The sequence below is a fragment of the Talpa occidentalis genome, unplaced genomic scaffold, assembly GCF_014898055.3.
Source record: "Talpa occidentalis isolate TD23 unplaced genomic scaffold, MPIMG_talOcc4v2.1 talOcc4.4, whole genome shotgun sequence".
NCBI classification, from domain to species: Eukaryota; Metazoa; Chordata; class Mammalia; order Eulipotyphla; family Talpidae; genus Talpa; species Talpa occidentalis.
The window spans coordinates 30464408-30486651 of record NW_023604295.1 but is presented as its reverse complement, the minus strand read 5'-3'; the positions used below and the strand labels follow the sequence as shown (position 1 = coordinate 30486651).

At 42.9% G+C, this 22244-nt stretch overlaps 1 protein-coding gene across 1 annotated transcript in view; it reads left to right on the top strand.

The window, feature by feature from the left end:
• The window catches only part of KLHL6 (kelch like family member 6), a 43626-nt gene that overhangs the window by 16937 nt on the left and 4445 nt on the right, over positions 1-22244 (top strand). The window contains exons 2-5 of the mRNA XM_037524532.2: positions 1594-1759; positions 14287-14736; positions 16136-16373; positions 19683-19885. Coding sequence (XP_037380429.1) covers positions 1594-1759; positions 14287-14736; positions 16136-16373; positions 19683-19885 — 1057 coding nt within the window. The remainder of the gene's footprint in view (positions 1-1593; positions 1760-14286; positions 14737-16135; positions 16374-19682; positions 19886-22244) is intronic.

The following is a 22244-nucleotide window of genomic DNA, read 5'->3' as shown; positions in this document are numbered from 1 at the left end:
TGACTGTACCCAGTGCTTGTATAAATAAATAAATAAATCTTAAAAAAAAAAAAAAGTCAACCAGCCAAGTGATTTGTCTCTCTACCTCTTTCTCAATGTTTCTCTCTGTCAGAGTCTTTTGACTTTTTGATGTTTGTTTCTGGGAGATCACAAAGTGAGCTTTGTTTTGTAGCTTAAGAAATGGAGGACAGAAACTGATGGGTGGTATCCACAGATAAACAGGAGAGGTGGGGAAGTGCGGAAGTGTAGGATGTGTGAGTACAATCACCTCTGTATTAGGATGAAGGTCCTAGTTTTGGGAAGTACATTCTGCTACCAGCACTAGTCTGGAAACTTCTCATTTCAAAGACTTGACTGGGAGATAATGACTCTCCAAGATACTGGTGTGTCTGTTGCTCAGAAGGTCCAGTGACAACTGGTTGGAGAAATTCCCTCATAGTGTGGCTGCTGCCTCAATCAATACCATTTCTGGAAAAAGGTTTTGGCACCACCAAAAATTGCACAGGTGTGTCTGGGTGCAGTTAATGCTGGATTCCAGTGGCACCCATCACCAGCAAACCAAAGTGAGAACATACCTGTTAATTCTTTTTTGAGTCCTGCTCCCTTTTGTCCATTGAATAAAAGCCTAATTACCCAGCCTGCCTCCAGTGCCCTCCACAATCAGAACCCAGGTTATTTTTCCAGACTGATCTCTCACCACCCTCTCATATCCTCCAGATTCCAGCCAAACCACACGGCTGCTTCATCCTCTACGTGCCCACACTCTTGCATCTATGTACTGTGCTTATTACCTGGAGGTCCTATATTTTTTTAAAAAGATTTATTTATTTATGCATACAAGAACTGGGGTACAGGCCAGAGGTATAGAGGGTGAGAGGATTCACCAGAGACAGAGTGGGGAACTGAACAGGCAGATTGACTGATATAAACTTCTGAGGGGAACAGTGGGTAAGTCAGGAGAGGTCTGCTGTGCCACATGGGTAGCTCCCTAGCCAGGATCAAACTTGTGCAGCAGTGGCTGTGGATAGCTTCATAAGTTGTGTCTTAACCCCTTGCGCTACCAGGGAGGCCCCACCTGGAGGGCCTATATATAAGCTTCACATATCACCTCTCTTTCTTTATAACAGGCCAGCCCTGGCCTCCACCGCACAGTGTAGGTATTCTGTGACCCACCTAGATTGTTATTTGTGTGTACATGTCCCTGCTAGATCGGGGACTAGTAGGTACTGGGATAGGACTGCTAGTCTTAGTGAGCTTGGGCTACAAAATGCCATACACAGGGTAACTTCAACAACAGAAATAAATTTTCTCACCATTTTAAAGTCTGGGAGTCCAAGATCAGGGTGCTAACACAGTTGTTTTCTGGTAGGGATTCTCCTGGCTTGTGGACAACTGCTGTGTACTCACTTCGCAGACAGAAATTCAGTTTCTCTTCCTCTTTTTATAAGGACACCAGACCTAGTGGATCAGGACCTCTCCCGATGACTTCATTTTAACCTCAATTACATCATTTTTCCACAGGGCACACGGGTCTTCTCTTTAGTCCTGTTACCAAGAATCTTGGTAGGATTCATATTCACACTTCTCTTCCAGGGCCATGTTCTGCAATGATTTAAAGGAAAAGTATGAGAAGAGGATCATTATCAAAGGGGTGGATGCTGAGACCATGCACACTCTTCTGGACTATACCTACACCAGCAAGGCGCTTATCACCAAGCAAAACGTCCAGCGGGTCCTGGAAGCTGCTAACCTCTTCCAGGTGTGTGAACACACAGGTTCAGTGCTGTCCTCTGGAGCAGAGGAAATCAGCCATTCCCCAGAGACCTCCCTGGACTGGCTCCCAGGTCTGGACCTGGGATTTGTACACACCTAGCTGTGCTTACTTCAAAGGAAGACGGTACTGCTTTGGTGATGACATGGGCATCATGCACTTAAGGAGGTGAAGCCAGGCGAGCTTGGTGCCTCATACATTTGGTTCCTGACTCCAGAAACAATGACTAAATTTATGACACCTAAGTGGAGCCAGGAGCTGTAACTACTACTTCATATGTGTAACTTCTACTCATTTGCACAATCTAGGGAGATAGTTAGACTCCTCCACTTTACAGGTGGTGAAAGTAAGGCCCACAGCTGATACGTGACAAGTCTGTGACTAGAGCCCTGGGCTTGCCACTACACCAGGCAGTATCTTGAGGTGCAGTGTCTAGATTTGGGGGCAAACAGGACCTGATCAGCACTTCATGGTGGGTATAAAAGAAGAACACGTGTCTTGAGGAGTATTATAGAAAATAAGTTTTGAACGCTTGCGTTTGAGTGCTTCGATTTCGTAATAGTAATTACATTTAGCTTCACATAATAATTAGACCTCAATGATGTCAGTTGTGTCCACAGTTATCACAGGGTCCCATGCCAAATGGCCATCTTTGCCTAGGTCTAAGATTAAATCTTGAATGTGATTCCATTGGGTTACAACAGAGATTCCCTCCCTGAGGATGTTGAGATTTATTTTAACCAGAACCCAGGGGCAGGTGAAGTTATCCCAGGGACCCAGGACAAGCATCATATCTTATCCACGGTTTGGGATTTGAGAAAGTGGTGACCTTTTTGCTCATCAGTTGGTCAGCAGTTGCCAGAAACGAAAACAGTCTGGTTTCTTCTGAAGAAGGTGGGGAGCAAAGCGTTCCATGGTCAAGATCATGAGGACTGGTGTTACCTTTGGTGAGGCTGGAGTCTGGGTGGGATTTACATAGCCCATCAAGAAGGGAGAGAGGAAACTCAATCATGAAACCATAATAAATCCTCGCTAATGGCATGTTGCAATGGTAACTGATTTTATTATTTCAGTTTCTTTAGAACATTTTATTTTATTTATTATTGTTGTTGTTGTTGTTGTTGTTATTGGCTTTTGCAGGCTCTTATTGGGATTTTACCAGGTACACAGCAGGCAGGGGTGCTGGTGGGCCCAGAGGCTGGCAGGCCTCCCAGCCCCCAGCAAGTCTTCACTCTTTCTGGGCTCGCTGGCCTTCTCTCGTGGCCTCTGCTTCTCTGCTGGTGGTGCTCTTGCTCTTTCCCTCTCTCTCTGTCTTTTGCTCTTCTGTTCTTTAGAACATTTTAAAGTCACAGAGTGAGTAACTTCCAGCAGGACTGGTCATGCCTACCTGTTGCTGTGTCTAAGTCACCACCCACACATAAAGCCCTCGCCCTTTCTCTTTCCTAACCTGTTTATAACCTCAGCCTTATGGACTGGAATAGAAACATCCCTCATTTAGTGGAGGGAGGGGCTCAGCTGCTTCATACTCAGCATCACTATCTCATCCCCTCCATCCACTACTCCAACAATTAAAATTCAGGAAAATCCTTCTCAAGTCATGAAGGAGCCTCTATCAATGCAGTCTTTATGCTTTTTCTGAAACACCTTTTAAAAAACAATATAACTCTGGCCTCCCTGGTGGCGCAGTGGTTGAGCGCTGGGTTGCGAAGCTGCCCGCAGCCTCTGCAGCGCCGGTTTGATCCCCGGCTGCTCCCCGGCCACTGGAGGAGGGTCCCACATGGCGCGCAGACCTCTCCTGCTGCCCGCTGCTCCTCAGTGTACTTCGGTCCTTCTGCCTGCTCTGCTCCCAGCTCTGGCTCTGGTGAATTCTCTCACCCTCCCGCGCTTCTGACTGTACCCAGTGCTTGTATAAATAAATAAATAAATAAAATAAATCTTTAAAAAAAAACAATATAACTCATCTGCACCAATAACCTTGAGCAGAATCACCCCCTTCACCATTATTACAAAGTCAACTATAGCTGTCTTTTAAAAAATTAAACAGAAATTGTTTAAAAATATATATATTGCATCATAATTCATTTATATATAAATTGCAATTATAAAATTATATAAAATGCAATTATATATATTGCAATTATATAATTCATTTGTGTATGCTTGTATGTTTTCTCCTCTCAGGTGTAGTGCCCATAAAATTCCCACCACTAATTTACCTGTGAACTATCACCATAGTCCCTTGTGCTCTTCCCTCCCCTGTTTTGATCCCTCTGCCTCTCACTCCCTTGCAGAATGTCTCTGATTTATAGTTGCCTGTAAATTTTGTTTTATTTATTTATTTATTTATTTATTATTTTTGTTATTTTCCCCCTTTATCCCTTATTTGATTCCCCTATATTCCTCCTAGAAATGATGTCTTTTTTTTTTTTTTTTAAAGTCAATCTCTTATTCCCACTCCCTCCACAACCTATTCTTCTGGAGCAATTACTGTCACTTGTTTTAAATGTTTCTTCTTTAATTCACTTCTGTTTTTCTAAATGCTTTGTGCACTTTGCTCTCTCTTGTTGCATCAGTTTTATATAGCTTCTATTCCCTCTGCCTCCTTTTGTAACCTTAAGTGGTTGCTCCTAAGTCCTCTTGTTCAGCTGTCATCGGGGGAGTTCCTTTTTACCTCTTCTCTATGTTGGATTTTCTTTTCCTGGATCCCATGACTTTTTTCTTCTTGCATATTCCAACCTTTAATAGCTTACGATGAAAAGTATGCAAATTTACGGACTTAGCTGTCAAAAGTGTTTTTATTTCACCTTCTTACTTGATTGATATTTTGGTGGGCATTTTTGGGTGGGATATTTTTCAGTTGTGTCCACAATTGAAAAATAAAAGTCAAGGTGGAAAATAATTTTCTTTGTACATTTTGAAGACAATGATCCATATCTTGTACGTTTTATAGGAATAGGTTCCTATTGCACAAGCTTTTGAATCTGTTTATTTACCCTATTGTATTATAATTTTTTTCAAATCAACAAATCTGTTTCTGTAACAGCATTTACAATAGCTGCAGGCTTTTTTTAAAAAAATAATTTTTTATCTATGCATCCAAGAGCTGGGGTGCAGAACAGAGGTGTGGGGGTGAGAGGATTCACCAGAGACAGAGTGGGGAACAGAACAGGCAGATTGAACAATGTACACTGCTGAGGGGAGCAGCGGATGAGTCAGGAGAGGTCTGCAGCGCCATGTGGGTTTCTCCCTGGTGGGGGATTCAACTCCGGCTGCAGAGGCTGCAGATAGCTTCATAGTGCGGTGCTTAACCCCTTGTGCCACCAGGGAGGCCCCGCTTAAACCAGATTTGTACAGAAGAATGGCCCCCGGCCCAGGTAGAAGTAGATAAAGTGTTTGGTTTCGCGTGTCAGTACCTACGAATTCCTCCCCACGACGCAGCGCCAGGTAGGATTGGACTTCTCGTCAAACTCCTCCTAATGGGGCTGCAATGTCCTTCTCTATGTTTTCTTTCCCCAACGCCTGAGTAGCACACTCCACGGAGTCCTGCTGCATCTCTCCAGCACACCAGTATTTCTGATTGCCCCTTGCGGTCGCACACGGCTTTGAGGGGCAGCGGCTGCAGTGGTCTCCTGGGGGAGGGGCTGGCCAGGCTCAGACTAGGCCAAGCTACTGCGGCTACTGAGGCGGTTTTGCATCTGCCTCCATTTTTAAAAAGACAAATGTTGGCACATGATGCCCTCAGATCTGGAGCCTAAACCCAGAGCTTCTGACTCCTGTTGCTGCCTTCATCCCACATCTCAAAAACGATTCCAGTGAGCTTCCAACTGAGGGGGCAATCCAACTAGACCGCAAAGCAGAAGGCAGGAGTTCAGACATGGTCTGGCTCTGAAGGAGGTGGCATTGAGCTGGTCTTCATAGAATGGGTAGGATTTTAAGAAGTAGTAGTTGGGTTGGATGGAATGTATTACAGACAAAGGATACTAGTAAGCAAAGACTTAAGGTTTTCACATTCTCTACCTGCCTCCCTGTGGATCTGCTTCTCAGGATGTGACTTCTTAGATACCTGTTCCTCTGTCACACATGCATGCTGCATACACACACACACACACACACACACACCCTATCTTGACCTTTGACCATGTTCCAGATGCTGTCATTTCATTTAATCCTCACAATGGTGTCCTCTCTGGCCTACATCCTGTCCCTGGGCTGAGTCACTAAGCCCCAGCTGTGCTACGTGCCCCTTGAGACACATAGTGTTAATGTGGTTCACGTGTATCCCCTACTATGTGTTGCTAACCCCTCTGAAACTTGGACTATCCCCTCTGAAACTTGGGTTATCATAGTGTCCTGAGTCTCAGTCAAATTTACCACACCCTTTGGCACTACCCCCTTTATTTCCTCTGTTTCCACTTCTGAGGTCCGTTTACCTCTATAGTTGCCTCAGCCCCCAGCACTTGCCCCACCTTACCGAGTTGCCCTTCTGCAAGTCTTAGCTGCTTCTTTTCCTACCCACTCCAGTTAGCCCCAGTAACCAGCAGGCCTTTCAGTTCCATGTAGAGTACGGCCTCGAAGTTTAAGGGAGCACAGGACGTCACTGGATGGAGGGTATACTCCCCCAAGGTTTAAGGGGGGTATGTGGCTTGAGAGAGAGAAAGAGAGGCAAGGATGGAAAATCAGCTTCAGTGGGGATATGCAATTTTGAAGTATAAAGACCCTTTTTTAAAAACAAATATAGATCCCACAGGAGAACAGCTTTACTTTCCTTATCTACAGCCATGCATCATTTAACGATGGGGTAAGTTCTGAGAAATGTGTTGTTAGGCAATTTTGTAGTTGTGTATACATCACAGTGTATGTTATTCTCCAAATAGTACTTCTTCATTTAACTGGCGTCGCAGTTCAGGAGGGTGAGCTGGAAGCAGAGCGGGGTCAGCCAGGACTTCCCATGGATCTTATATTACACTGGCAGTGTGTGTTAACCATGGCACTGGGCAGTAAGCATGTGGGCACCACGCTGGCATATTCAATCCTTCATTGAAGTGTCAGGAGAGACATGACTATAATGTGTGAGAAGAGAAATGGTGACAAAAATGTACAAGGAATTTAGAAACAATTCCAAATAAATTTGAATTTTATTAATCTCATAAAGAAATTACTACCTCTTCACATACATTGATTTGTTGGGGCTGAAAGGTAAGAATATCAATGTGTTTATAAACCCATTGTAAGAATTCTAAGGTCAGTTAGCAACCGTGGTCAATGGACTTGTTGATTGGGAGCAAAATGTGACTTCAGTTATTTAGGAGTGGATTTGAAGGAACCTCTAGGGAGACATGGAATCGTACTGGTGAAGTCCCTAGGACTGCAGGTTTAGAGAACAAAAAGGGAAGTGGAAGAGGGGCAGTGGAGTTGGGGCTGCGCTCTTACTGAGGCAGACACTTCTCATGGGAACTGCAGCCATATCTCAAGTGGTTTCTTTGATCGTATTTTTAGCCTCCCTGTCTGAGAATCAGGTGCCTGGCTGTAACCTTTTGTTCACATGCCCCCCAACAGGAAGTTGGTTGGTTATTGCCATTATCTGCCATCACCCAGCTTTAATAAACAAGTACATGTGTCATCGGGACAAGCTGAGACCGAAAATTTACCCTAAAGTCTTAAATAATCTTAATATGAAGAAGCAAAAAAAAATTTTTTTTAAGGAAAACTATTTTTGTCCCTATAGCTACCCCACACAGCAGCTGGTTTCAGCCATTGGTTGGGATCACATGCTGCTCTTCTATATGCCTCACACTCAAAAGTGTTTCTTGAAACATATTCTGGCGGGAACATAGGCAACTCTTCAGACTCTCCTGGAAGTTTGTTAGCGCTGTGATGGGCAGTTCCAGAGGCACTGTGATGGTCAGTGGGAAGAGAGTGGGCTCCAAGGTCATCTCTACCATCTACCAGCTAGTAATTTGGGCAATGAACTTAATGCTTTGAATTCTCCATTTCCTCCTCTCTACAAATGGTAATATTAACACCTACCTTGTTATTACTTGTTAAATAAAATATATTTGTTAAATTTATTCATCAAATAAAATGACAGATAGGAAAGTATCTCGCACAGATCTTGGTGCATACTCGGTATCTGAAAAATATTTTCTCTCTCTCTGTCTCCTTCTCTTCTTTCCCTTCTTTTGCCAGAGTTTGTGCTGGGTGCTGTTGGATATAAAATCACAAGTATGACCTAGAACCTGCCCTTGAGATGTTTGACCATAAAGCAAGACAGCGATGTAATCGGTGCTCTGCTGTAGGGGCAGCAAGCTGCCCCCTGGAGCGCAGAGGAGGGAGGAGTTGATTCCATGTTGGGCATCTGGAGAAGCCACGAAGGAGGAGTGGCTTTTGAGAAAGAGCTTCATGAATAGGTAGGATTTCTTCTCTTCTTCTCCCTTCCCTATTCTTCTACTCCCTTCTTTTCTTAAGCAAGTTTTGACTCAGAATTTAAAATGTCCAGAAGCAGGGAAGACTTAAAACAAAGTCTGCTTAAGAGTCTGGGTCTGTTTCCTCTGGCTTGTCCAGTCGACTTTCCTCCAGTGTTGACATTGTCCCCGGGTGGATGGCTTCCAGAGAGCAGCTCACAGCATCTCCTGTAAACTCAGTTCCCAGAAAGATGCCAAACATGCAGACGAATGTTTGCATACAGTTTCAGGGGCTCACAGCCCATCCATTAGTTCCAGAATTGACTACTTTGAGTGACAAGAACAACCCTGTATAAATTAAGTGATAGCCGTGGTATTCACTCCTTTTGTAAGTTTACCTTCTTTTATATATATATATATATATATATATATATATATATATTTTAAGACACCCAAAGAAAGTAGAAATTTATTTATTTATTTGTTATTAAGTAACATATATCGGCAGGTATAAGTAAAAATCAGCCTGGATTATCTCTAAGTGGTTATTATACTTCCATCATGAAACACAAGAATATGATGTTCAAAGAAATGGAAATGTGCTTTTTAGCTAATTAATCTCCACTTTGTTTTTTTGAAGTTTCATTATTGTATTTTATTCTTTTTTATAAAAGTGTTGCTTTATGTTCTTGTTAGTGTTTTGACAGTATAGGATGGTAGGAATTTAGACATAAGTTTTGATGTAGAAAGTTTACCTTCTTTTGAGGTAAACATAGAGATATCTCAGTGGAAATTGATCTGAGCTATCTGTAATCCTTTCTGAAAAAGTGAGGCTCTGAGTTAAACTTGCCTGGGTCAGAGGAGTAGGATTTTAACAGTTAGTGATGAGGAAGAAAAGTGGGTGAAGCCAAGGAAATGGTATGAGCATAGAAAGACGCGCCATGGGCAAACTTACGGGTGTTTGGAGAAGGCAAATAGATGGGCCTGGCTGTGGGGTCTTCTTTCAGGGAGGGTCCAGGTGATGGCTTAAAACCAAATTGTGCATGGTTTGGGGAGTAGGAGCAGGGCTTTCTTCAGTTTCTTTAGGGGGTGGAATCACTGAACTTTGTATGTAGCACTTATTGCAGTTGCAATTCTATATTTTGATGTGATTATCTGATGACTGTCTGCCTCCCGCACTGATCTTCTAAACCCAATGTGACAGATACTCAGCATATATTCTGGCTTCTGAGTGGAGAGAGACACATTTGGGTCAATGTTTCTAACATTGTGAACTTTGGTACTTGATTCTCTTTCATGGTTTCCTTCTTTGCTCATCAGTATTCATGGGGCAGGGGTTGGCAGGCCTTCACATGGCTGCGTGGAGCAGACCATTCGACCAGTCTGGTGAAGTGTGCAAATCAGACAGGCCTTTTCCAAGTCCTTAGCCCATGCCCACTATTTGACCTGAGGCAGCTTGAAAAAGTGTGAAAACATGCATTTTTGGAATCAGATAAGACTGGTTCAAATGTTAGCTCTTCCTCTTATTACATATCTCTGAAGAAATTAGCTGACTCCTCTGAATCTGTATTCTTTGTCTCTAAAACAGGAATGATAATAAACATGATAATTTATAGTGTTAGGAGGATTAAATGAGCTAGGTAACAGGTGAGCTGGCACACAGTAGGAGCTTATTTCATTTTTTATGTTGTATTTTGTTTTTTCATAGTGTTCTTGTATTTTGCAAGATAGTGTTATTTTATTTTTTTCTAACTTTAGCAGTAACTTCACATTCAGGGTAGAAAACTCGATCTTTACAGCAAAGTCTAAAAAACAAATTGATAATTTACGTATAAAGCTGCACTTTTGATGTGTCCCCTTATGGTGTTTTCTCAGTTCATGAGAAATTTCATTGATTTTATTAAGTAATTTCTCCATATGACACACAATTTGAAGTGGCACAAAAAGATAAGCAGTGAAAAGTAATTCTCTCTGTGACCAGATACCAGCTCTCAAAACAACCCCTGCTATCAGGTTTTTAAGTGGCTCCCAGAGAGAGTTTACATGTTTTAAAAATATCTGCTTAGTTTCCAATTACCCTCTTTTCACACCAACGCTGGCTTGGCCTGCCTACGCTTTTGTCCTGGAAGCCACTACCTTAAGTAAGTGCCCTCTCAGCCCTCACAGGTATCTGTGGGCATGGCCACAGAGGTCACATGCTCAGTGAGGCTTGGTCTCGGTTGTATATTTTTACTCTCGAACTGAAAATCTGTAAACAACTAAACAGGTGTCAGAATTCTCAGTCTCAACTGTCTTCACAGTTGCTCAAGCGAGAAACAGATCTGCTGGTGGTTGATGGCCCAGCCACGGCAATCTGAGGCACAGTTCAGTCCTTCCCCAGTGTTCCTACCCTCAATGTTCTGGAAACTGATCATTAAGAAAGCGTGGTCTGACATGAAAAATAAAAAATTTTGCAATGGGGCTGATCCCCCAAAATAAAAATGTGTGACCCTAGTATGTTCTAGAGTAAAGGTCAGTCAAAGTCAATTTGATCCATTCTGAGACCGTTCGTGTTTCCACTCACACCCTTCAGGCCCACAACCCTGCTCCCCCTGGTTCTTGTCACTGGAGCTACTCTTCTGTAGGGTGTGTCGCCCCCGCACCCCCTACACCCTCACGTCTGTCTTGTCCGAACTCTCTTTGGACCCTGCCTTCAGATAGATCCTCCAGGACATCTTTCCCTCAGTCTCCTTTTTTCCTCTCCTTCCATGAATTGACAACCCAAGGCCACAAAAACTTGAATCCAGGGCCTCCCCTGGTGGTGCAGCAGTTGAGCGCTGGCCTGCAAATCTGCCCGCAGCCTCTACAGCGCCGGTTCGATCCCCGGTCACCGGAGAGGGTCCCACATGGTGCACAGAAATCTCCTGTCGCCCCCTGCTCCCCTCAGCAGTATTTTCAGTCCTTCTGCCTGTTCTGCTCCCCGCCCTGGCTCTGGTGAATTCTCTCACCCTCTCGCACTTCTGACTGTACCCAGTGCTTGTATAAATAAATAAATAAAACTTAAAAAAAAAAAAGGAGGATTCCTGCATTTAAAAAAAAAAAAACAAAACTTGAATCCAGAGGACAAGAAGAGGAAATAGTAGCTTGAACTCCCACAAGCCTAAGTGACAGAGAGTAACCAATAAGAATGAACAGAAACATTTGAGACACCCTCTTCTTCAAAATGAGTATCAAATACCATAATTGATATGGCAGTGCTTTGTAAGCTGTAAGGTGCTGTGTAACACAGGGGATTCAGAGACTTAAAAGAGTGATGATGATTTAAAAGTAAGACATCAAAACCCAGCATTAATTTTACATATTCATTTGTAGTTACAAAGTGCTTATTCTATATAGAGGTTTTAAAAAGTATATAAACAGGGGAGGGATTGGGATCAGAATGGGGGGGGGGTTGCAATTGTATGGGGAATATAAAAATAAAATTTATTATTTAAAAAAAAAGTATATAAACAAAATAACAAAAAATTTCCTAGAGTCTTATTAAAGAGTGTGGTACCTTATATTATTTACACAGTATATTCTCTATCTATCCCTAAGGGAGGATTATTATTTTTTCCACAACGAATTTTGCCACAAGGCATATTCCTCGAAGTTAACTGTGAACGGAAATGGCATAGATGACCTCTGAGCAAATGTCTTAAGAGCGTTTGTGTGATTCTGCCATGTTCTTTTCCCTCCGCTACCACAAAAATGGCACCTCTCAGTTACGGGCTTTTTGTTATCCTGGGTCTTGGAATGAAGAGGCTTGTGAAGGTTGTAACGTGGGTGTGAAGTAAGCATTTATTGTTGTAAACCCCTGAAATTTACAGGTTGTTTGTTACTGCAGCGTAACTTGTTCCAAGATTTGGATATGCAGTGAGAAAGCAACTGTTAATACCTTAGCATATATCTTGCAGTGTTTTTCCTATGCTTATGTTCTTCATAAAAAAAAAAAATCATAATTTTTTTCTTTATAAAAAAGATCATAATGTACATATGATTTTGTGAAGTGCTTGTCTCATTTCATCCACAAACATTTCTATGTATATATCGAAAAATAAATGTTTAATTTATATATTTATATTTTTCTTTACCTAATGTAACTTGTATATTTCTTTAAACATACCCATAATACCCATACCCATAATACTTAACATTAATAACTGTTTCATATCATCAAATATTAATTATTATAAACACTTCTCTGACTTTTGTAATTATTTTGCTTAAATCAGGAATCCAAATAAGTTTCGTACTTTACAATCAATTGATGTGTCTCTTATAGTTTTTTCTCCTTAAGCTCTCCTTCCCCTTCTTTTCCCCTTGTGATGTATTTTTTTTTTTTTAAATAGAGGCATGTTTTATTTATTTATTTGTTTGTTTGTTTGTTTTGCTTATACATGCACTGGGTACAGTCAGAAGCATGGGAGGGTGAGAGAATTCACCAGAGCCAGAGCAGGGAGCAGAGCAGGCAGAAGGACCGAGGTACACTGCTGAGGGGAGCAGCGGGCGGCAGGGGAGGTCTGCGCGCCATGAGGGACCCTCCTCCAGTGGCCGGGGAGCAGCCGGGGATCGAACCGGCGCCGCAGAGGCTGCGGGCAGCCTCGTAGGCCAGCGCTCAACCGCTGCGCCACCGGGGAGGCCCTCCCCTTGTGATGTATTTCTTGAAGAAACTGAACTGCTTGTTCTGTGGAGTTTCCCACAGTCTGAATTTTGCTGATTGCACTCCTGTGGCATCACTTGACATGTTCCTCTTTCCCTTATAGTTCCTGTAAGATTTAATCCTGCTGATGAAATCTAGAGGCCGGATCAGATTCCATGAATGGATTTTTATTTTTATTTATTTTAAAAATTTATCCAGGGCCTCCCTGGTGGCGCAGCGGTTGAGTGCTTGGTTGCGAAGCTGCCTGCAGCCTTTGCAGCGCCGGTTCGATCCCCGGATGCTCCCAGGCCACCAGAGGAGGGTCCCACATGGCGCGCAGACCTCTCCTGCCGCCCGCTGCTCCCCTCAGCAGTGTACTTCGGTCCTTCTGCCTGCTCTGCTCCCTGCTCTGGCTCTGGTGAATTCTCTCACCCTCCCGCGCTTCTGACTGTACCCAGTGCTTGTATAAATAATAAATAAATAAATCTTTAAAAATAAATAAATAAATAAAAATTAATTAAGTAATTAATTAGTTAATTTATTTATTTATTTTACATCATTGTTCATTTTTCTACCATGTTTGATTTCTCCCCTCAGGTATAGTACCCACAAAATTCCTACTACCAAGTCACCCGTGATTTGTGTAATCTCTTGTGCTCTTCCTTGCTGATTTGATCCCTCTCCGACCCCCTGCTGTATGTCTGCGACTTATAGTTTTCACACTAGTTTTTTTCTGGTTTTTTTTTTTTTGACCCCTTATTTGGTTTCCCTATGTTCCTCCTATAAGTGAAACCATCTGATATTTTTCTCTTTCCTTCTGACTATTTTCACCAATTATAATCCCTTCCAGCTCCATCCATGTTGCTGCAAATGTCATGAGTTTATTTTTTTTGATTGCTGAATAGTACTCCATTGTATATATAGATGCCTCATCTTCTTGATCCAGTCATCTGCTTTGGGGCATTTGTCAATAGGTTGCTTCCATATTTTAACTACTGTGAGTAGTGCTACAATAAACATCAGAGCGCAGGTTTCCTTTCGAATTAATGCTTTTGTGTCCTTTGGGTAGATTTCTAGGAGTGAAATTGCTGGGTCATACAGTAGCTCCATTTTTAGTAATTTGGGGGTTGTCTATACAGATTTCCACAGTAATTGGGTCAGTTTGCATTCCCACCAGCAGTGGAAAAGTGTTCCTTTTTCTCTACATCTTGTGAATGGATTTTTCAACTCAATACACTGATTTTTCAACTCAATACAACTCAATACACTGTTAAATGAATTTCCCAAATCATTTAATATTTTTCTACAACATATTTTGTTAATGCTGTTGAAATAGGAATGTGTTAGCTAGTTTCCTATTGTCAATCATTTAGGTGAGCCACATGTGGCTCCCTGATAAACTTTTGTGGAATAATCCTCTTTTGAGCTGATTTGGTGCACTTCTGCTCTCTTAGTTCCTGCGGATGGTGGATGCTTGTGCCAGCTTCCTCACAGAAGCCCTGAACCCAGAAAACTGTGTTGGAATACTGAGGCTGGCAGACACACACTCCTTGGAGAGACTAAAGAAGCAGGTTCAGGGTTACATCATCCAAAACTTTGTGCAGATTCTGAACTCAGAGGACTTCCTGGAACTTCCTGTGGACACTCTATACCACATCCTGAGGAGTGATGAGCTGTATGTGACAGAGGAGGCTCAGGTGTTCGAGACAGTGATGAGCTGGGTCCGGCACAAACAGTCAGAGCGACTCTGCCTCCTCCCCTATGTCCTGGAGAACGTGCGCCTGCCACTTCTGGACCCCTGGTACTTTGTGGAGACGGTGGAGGCAGATCCTCTCATCAGGCAGTGCCCGGAGGTCTTCCCGCTGCTCCAGGAAGCAAGGATGTATCACCTTTCTGGCAATGAGGTGAGTTGAGAAGTGCCAGTCAGCCAGCGAGTGAAGGTGTGAGCAGGCCTTGCAAAGGTTTTGGTGAGACTGGTTCACAAATCCCTAGGGCATGGAGAGGATGCTGCTGCAGATTTCTAGTTTGAGTCATGAGCTTCCAGAAACCTTGGATTTCTAATTTGTAAAATGAGGATGACACTTCATTTTAGACAACTATTGAAAGAATTAGGTGAGATGTGGAAATCTCACATTTACCAATCACTTACTATTTATTAGGGACTCTCCTAAGGTCAGGGGTCTGCTAAGGACTCTCCTAAGATATACTGTACACCACACCTGGAACATCCTTCTTCTACCCAGTTGCATAAGGGCGGGAGGTTGCGGGGGTGACCGTGCAGGAACAGAGTGTGCCGCTGTCCTAGTTTACCCATTCTGGGAAGCCTTGAGTCTCTTGGGTCTCCTCTGACATACCTTGATACAGACTGTCTCTACTTCCTTCCTGAATTTCTGAAAATCCCTCAAAACTCACCTTTCTGCCTTCATGGTGACCTCCTTCCAATTCATCAGCTGAATGACCTAAAGCTCAAACTAATCATTTCCCACCTGGGCTTAACCCTCTTACTGGGTCCCTACCACTTTCAGGATAAATCCCACATTTCCTACCTAAACATCAAGAGCTTGGCCTCCCATACTTCTTCTGCCACCTTCACTAACATCATCTCCAACTTCTCTCTTCTCCTACAGTCCTAAGGCACTGTTTGTAATTCCCCAAAGTGTGGATGTGCTCTTTTAGCCTCCAGGTCAATACAGGTGCTGCTCAAATGCCTTTTTTCATTTGAGGTTCTGGAAGGTCATATGCTTGATGTTGGGACTCACTCCCCTAAACTCCCTGACCACAGCCCACTCACTATTGGTTCCTTTCTCCCAACTTTCTGCCTGTTGTCAAGATTTCTCTTTCAAAAGTTTGTTTTCAAACCAAAGTCTGGAATATTGTTAAGAAATTGAAACCAAGGAGAGGGAGCGGGGTGGAGTAAGAGGTGACCAGAAATGAAATTCCAGGAATCGAGTCTTCAGAACAGGCAGGAAGGGAGAGGCAGGAAAGTGCATTTGATGGTAAACAGATCTGAATTTCTTAAAAAACAGCAAAAGCACCCACAGATAACCTTTACTGAGTATGTGTCAAGCGCCAGTCCCCAGGCAAGGCACACTTCATTTAAGATCTCATTTAATCCTCACAACAAACTTGTACTAATTACCACAAATATCCCCATTATACAGATGACAAAATTGAGGCTCAAGAAGGTGCTAGCACAAGATTGTACAGTGGCAGAACGGGGAACAGGCCCTGCTATGCTAGCTCCACAGCCTCAGCTCTGAACCTTGTGTCATCCTGCCTTTGGTACTGTTTTTGACTTTCCAGATCATCTCAGAGCGCACCAAGCCCAGAATGCATGAATTCCAGTCTGAAGTGTTCATGATCATTGGCGGCTGCACGAAAGATGAACGCTTTGTGGCTGAGGTGACCTGCCTGGACCCCCTGAGACGCAGCCGCCTGGAGGTGGCCAAGCTCCCAATGACGGAGCACGAGCTAGAGACAGAGAATAAGAAGTGGGTGGAATTTGCATGTGTGACATTAAAAAATGAGGTGTACATCTCAGGTAAGCAGCAGCCATGTGATGCTGAAGCAGCCAGTGCACCATGTATCTTCCTGAGCGAGGGCCAGGCAACCATCTTAGATTTACTGTGAGTGGAGTGACTTGGTTCTGACTGGGTCAGAATGTGGAAATCAGGAGCTCAGGTGGTCTTTCCCAGAGAGCACGTTACTGCATGAACACTAACATGTGAGTTGTATTGCACTAGCATCTGGGGGGACAGGCAGTTAGGTCCAGTTCTTCATGGAAAAGAAGAAGAAAAGTGACACTGGAGTTTATTTGGTGCCTGCTACCCGCATAGAACCCTGGACACCAGTACACAGTAGTGAATAAAAATGTCTGCTTGTCCCTTAAACCCAACGTCTCCGCTCAAGTTTATTAGGTCATATTTTTAGATGCATTAGTAACAATCCATTCTTTTTCATTTCTTACTTCTAAGTTGTTTGCTTAATTATTTGCAGTTACTTTATGCCTGTCTCATTAGTCTTTCAATTCCATGAGAGTCAACAAGGTTTTCAGGGCCTACGCATTGTGCCTGGCTAGAGAATAAAAACTCAATTAATATTTAGTAACTGATAGATTTCTCACCATCTTTATGGCATTGTAGATGAATTTACACTTTGGTAGCACATCAACTCCATAAGGTAATTGATTTTCATCTCCGAGATACAAATGGAAAAAAAACGGTGATTCAGAAAAGTTAAGAAATGTGCTCCAAGGTCACACAATGGTAAAAACCAGGCAGGATTCAAATCCAAATTCGATATAGTTTGCATACCTTTCTTTGAAAGTTTATAATTATTTTATTATTTTTGATGCTGCCTAAATGGGGTCAATATCACAGTGTTTTGAGTAAGTAGAGACCTCTAAAAAGTACACAACCTAACGAAAAATGGTTAAACTATATGAGCAAAATAGTCACAGCAAAGAAAGAAACTCAGAGTCCCTAGCAGTCAGGGAGAACCAAACTGTGATATAATTTTTCTATAAACAAAACAATTAAAAAAATACCCAACAAAACAAAACCCAAAGAAACCAAACAAAACCTCCAATTCCTAATAGCCTCTGTGAGTAGGGCATGGGAAAGTCAACAAAGACAGTTTTGCCAGGCTCTTTGGCAACACCTATAAAAATTCAGGATGAATATGCCCTTGACCTAAGTTCTTGGTCTTGACTACTGGGCTTTACCATACTTCCCTGTGACATGGAGACTCATTAGTGATATTCATTGCCGCACTAGTGTACATTTATAATCTGAAAAGTACATCTTTTGCTTAAAGTTGTTGGTGAGACACAAAGCTATAGACTGTTTGATTGAAGTCGCCAACAAAGTCAGTCTCTCTCCCTAATGGAATTGTGTACTTTCTTTTGAGAGAATTGTTATGAAAAACAGATTTATCAGCTTGTTTTCAAATTACCTATTGTGAGCAAATCATTCTTTTAAACAAAGTTTGTTTTGAAGTAGGACAAACCCCACTTATAAATTTTAATAGTTATTATTTATTTATTTTAAATTTATTTATTTATATATTTTGCATCATTGTTCATTTTTGTACAATGTATGCTTTCTCCTCTCAGGTGTATTCTCCATAGAACTCCCACCACCACTTCACCCGTGCACCATCACCATAGTCCATTGTGCTCTTCCCTCCTGTTTTGATTTTTCTCCCCTCCTCCCCCTGCAAAATGTCTCTAATTTATAGTTGCCTATTGATTTTGTTTTATTTACTAATTATTATTATTATTATTTTCTGACCCCTTATTTGGTTCCCCTAAATTCTTCCTATTAGTGAAACCATTGATATATTTTTCCCCCCTCTGGCTTATTTCACTGAACATAATCCTTTCTAGCCCCTTCCATGTTGTTGTGAATGTCATGAGTTTATACTTTTTGACTGCTGAATAGTATTCCATTGTTTATGGTATATATACCACATCTTCTGGATCCAGTAATCTGTTTTGGGGCATTCAGTTGTTTCCATATCTTAGCTATTGTAAATAGTGCTACAACAAACATCAGAGTGCAGGTTTCCTTTTGAATTAATGTATTTGTGTTCTTTGGGTGGATTCTTAGGAATGGAATTGCTGGGTCATATGGTAGCTCCATTTTTAGTAGTCTGAGGAACCTCTACACAACTTTTCATAGTGGTTGAAACAGTTTGCACTCCCACCAGCAGTGTAGGAGAGTTCCTTTTTCTCCATATCCTTGCCAACATTTGTTGTTGCTATTTTTTTTTTTAATATGTGCCATTCTCTCTGGTGTAAGGTGGTATCTCAGTGTGGTTTTGATTTGCATTTCCCTGATTATAAGTGATGTTGAACATTTTTTCATATATCTTTTGGCCATTTCATTTCCTCTTAGAAGAAGTGTCTTTTTAACTCTTCTGCCCATTTTTTTGACTGGATTGTTTACTTTGTTTTTGGTGAGTTGTGTGAGTTCTTTGTAGATCTTTGTGATCAGTTCCTTATCAGTTGTATGGAGTATGAAAATTTTCTCCCAGTCAGTAGGGTGTCTCTTTGTGTTGTGTTGGTTATGTCTCTTGCTGTACAGAAGCTTTTTGGTTTGATGTAATCCCAGCTGTTTATCTTTTCCTTCATTTTCTTTGCTTTGGGGGATGAGACTTTAAAGATGTTACTGAGATGTATGTCTTGTAGTGTTTTATCTATATTTTCTTCTATGTATTTTCCCATTTATAAATTTGATATAGATCAGATATGAACCAAGAGAATTTTGCAAGATTTCTTGATACTCTTCCAGGTTTATATTTTTGTTTTTTGTTTAAATAAATAAGCAAACATAGAACTCATGCTGCTTTCTAATTGGTCTGCTTACCAAGGCCTTCCCCCCACCTCCCCTTATTTTTCAAAAAACTGAGTCCAGACTCCTATTACCCCATCTACTAGGCTGATTTGGGTGCCATCTCCCTGAAGCCCACCTTGTCTCTAAACTCTCACAGCACATGGGTGACATAGGACACAATGACTTGTAATTGCCTGTCTTATGCTGTCACTCCCTGTTCCCCTGTTGGCTCTGTCAACCAGATTACCCCAAGACTGTTTCTTTTTCCTGACCTTGGGGGGAGGGGAGTGTGGGAAATTATGGAAAAAGCGGTATATGTGACTCATCGGGTAGGGAGAGGGGTCAAAACAGGGGAGAGAAGAGCACAAGGGACTGTGGTGATGATGGGTGCGATGGTGGTGGGAGAACTATGGACACTACACCTGAGGGGAGAAACCAAATACTGTCCAAAAATTAACTATGTAAGAAAATAAATATAAAAGATAACACCCCCCTCAAATCTGTATCACTCTTAGGTGGCAAAGAAACACAGCATGATGTTTGGAAATACAATTCTTCCATCAACAAATGGATTCAAATTGAGTATTTGAATATAGGCCGCTGGAGGCATAAGATGGTGGTGTTGGGAGGCAAGGTGTATGTGATCGGAGGTTTTGACGGTCTGCAGAGGATCAACAATGTGGAGACATATGACCCCTTCCACAACTGCTGGTCAGAGGTAAGGGAGATGACTTCTGTGAGACACTGTATTACTACTTCAAAGTTTTCAAAAAAGTGTACCCCCATGTAAGTACCATTGACTTTTAACAACAGGGATTTGAATTACATGGTTTCACTTATAGGGGGACTCTTTTTCTATCTGTAGGCTCCACATGGATGAATTCTACCAACTACCAGTGTGGGTTGGTTGAATGCCCCCATGTGGAACCAGTATATATGAATGGGCCACTATAACATGCGGGAATTTTCAATTGCAGAGCTTAAATCCCCACCCCTTTGTTCAAGGGTCAAATGCACATGGCTCTAAGATCTCTCTGCTTCCACTGAGAACCTTTTCAGTGGCTCTGAGTTCCCTCCTTGTAAGGCCACTGCTTCAGATTGCTGACCAGGTCACAGAAGTGACTTCCTTCCAGGTGGGGAAGCTCTGTACAGCCACCTGTCCTACCCTGGCCAGAACCCGGGCTCTGGAGGGGAGGCTTGGTGCTAACCTTGGTTCATGCCTTGACCCAGAGTCTGTCTCCTCAGATGCTGCCTGCCCTTGTCTTCTCCACAATGGGCACACAGGATCTGTCAATTAGTCTGTGGAAGCCAGAGCCATTTGGTAGTGTTTAGAAGTCAGCCCTTATTTATAAGCCTATTAGCCATGAGCCCTTTGCATGCAGCTTACGAGACTTTAGCAAAGCAGCCTCGGTACATAGCACACTCAGGAAAAGGCAAAGGGCTGCTGGTCAGTTTACAGGGCAGGGAGAGGGGCACCCCAGATCCCACAAACCTGCCCGCCCTAAATAGGTTCTGCCATCGGCTGCATCAACACGAAACATATGAGACTTTAATGGGAAGGAACTTTAATACAATTAGGAAACAATACAGGAAAGGCAAAGAATATAGTTTCTAGGGCCTCCCCGGTGGCGCAGCGGTTGAGCGCTGGGTTGCGAAGCTGCCCGCAGCCTCTGCAGCGCCAGTTCGATCCCCAGCTGCTCCCCGGCCACCGGAGGAGGGTCCCACATGGTGCGCAGACCTCTCCTGCCGCCCACTGCTCCCCTCAGCAGTGTGCTTGGGTCCTTCTGCCTGCTCTGCTCCCCGCTCTGGCTCTGGTGAATTCTCTCACCCTCCCGTGCTTCTGACTGTACCCAGTGCTTGTATAAATAATAAATAACTCTTAAAAAAAAAAAAAAGAATATAGTTTCTAAATCAGGCACCCAAAGTTACCTGTCCCCTCATGGGTAAAAGTCCACCCAAGCAGGATTGGCCCAGAATAAGGTCCCAAAGCCTGCTACAAGTCTAAAGCATCTTCCAGTGGGGACCCACAGACAAGTCTAGAAGGAAAAGAGCAAAATCAAAATCAAGACAAAACCCGCCATTGTCACCTCCCTACGGGTCTCTCACCACATCTGTGTCACCCAGTCCATGACCAAAAGGCAAGTGTAGTTTCTTCACGTGTCTCTAGGCTCCATGCGCCTCCTCCAGGTCTCCTTCTGGCTCCATCCTGCTGCCTTCCCTCCTCAGTCTCCTCTGCAGCTTCTCTCCCTGCTCAGCTCCACCCTCCCTTGGGTTGGACAGGGAACCTGAAACCTCCCCCTTTCCTGGTGACCACCCTGTTACAGGCACAGGGCATCAGTGTCACAAGGTGAATAAGCCCTGGAGATCTGCCATAAGCACTATGCCCACAGATGACAATACTGTGTTTTACACTTAAATTTAAGAGGGTAGATTTCATTTTAAGCGTCCTTACACAATAAAATGAAACCTTTTTAGAAGTAATGTGATCTCACTTCTTGTGTCTCCAGGTTATTTGCAATCTCAAATGATCTTTCTCCTTATCAGATCATATGTCACAGCATGTTCCAGCTTTGGGGAATATAAAACATGTTCATCGTGGCCACAAACAAAGGCAGCCAGGTCATGCAGCCCAGAGCTGTCATCCTGAAGACAACTGTCCAGAGAATGCTTCACATTTTGGGGCCTGTGCCCAACAGCTTGTCAGTTTGCAGTCCCATCATAGAGTTGCTCTGTGACCCAACGGGCTCATGTTAATGGGCAAGAGGCTCTTGGGAGTCCCCATTAGTTCCTAGGGGTTCACAGGGGAGAAGCACAGGTCTAACTTGATCACATAATCTCTACGTTACTCAGGGTGGGGGCATGTGCTCACCCATGGCCACCTGAAACCCTCACTCCAGTTTTTCCTTCCTGGATATAAACACTAAGGGTAATGCCCTGCACATAGTAGGCACTCAGTAATATTTTTTGAATGAAGGAATATGAATATGCATGTTTGAGAAAACATTTTCCTCCAACATTGACTGGCTTTGTTGGGGTTTTGTAGAGTGGCAGGGTCCTTCGGTTCACTCTGGGAAAGG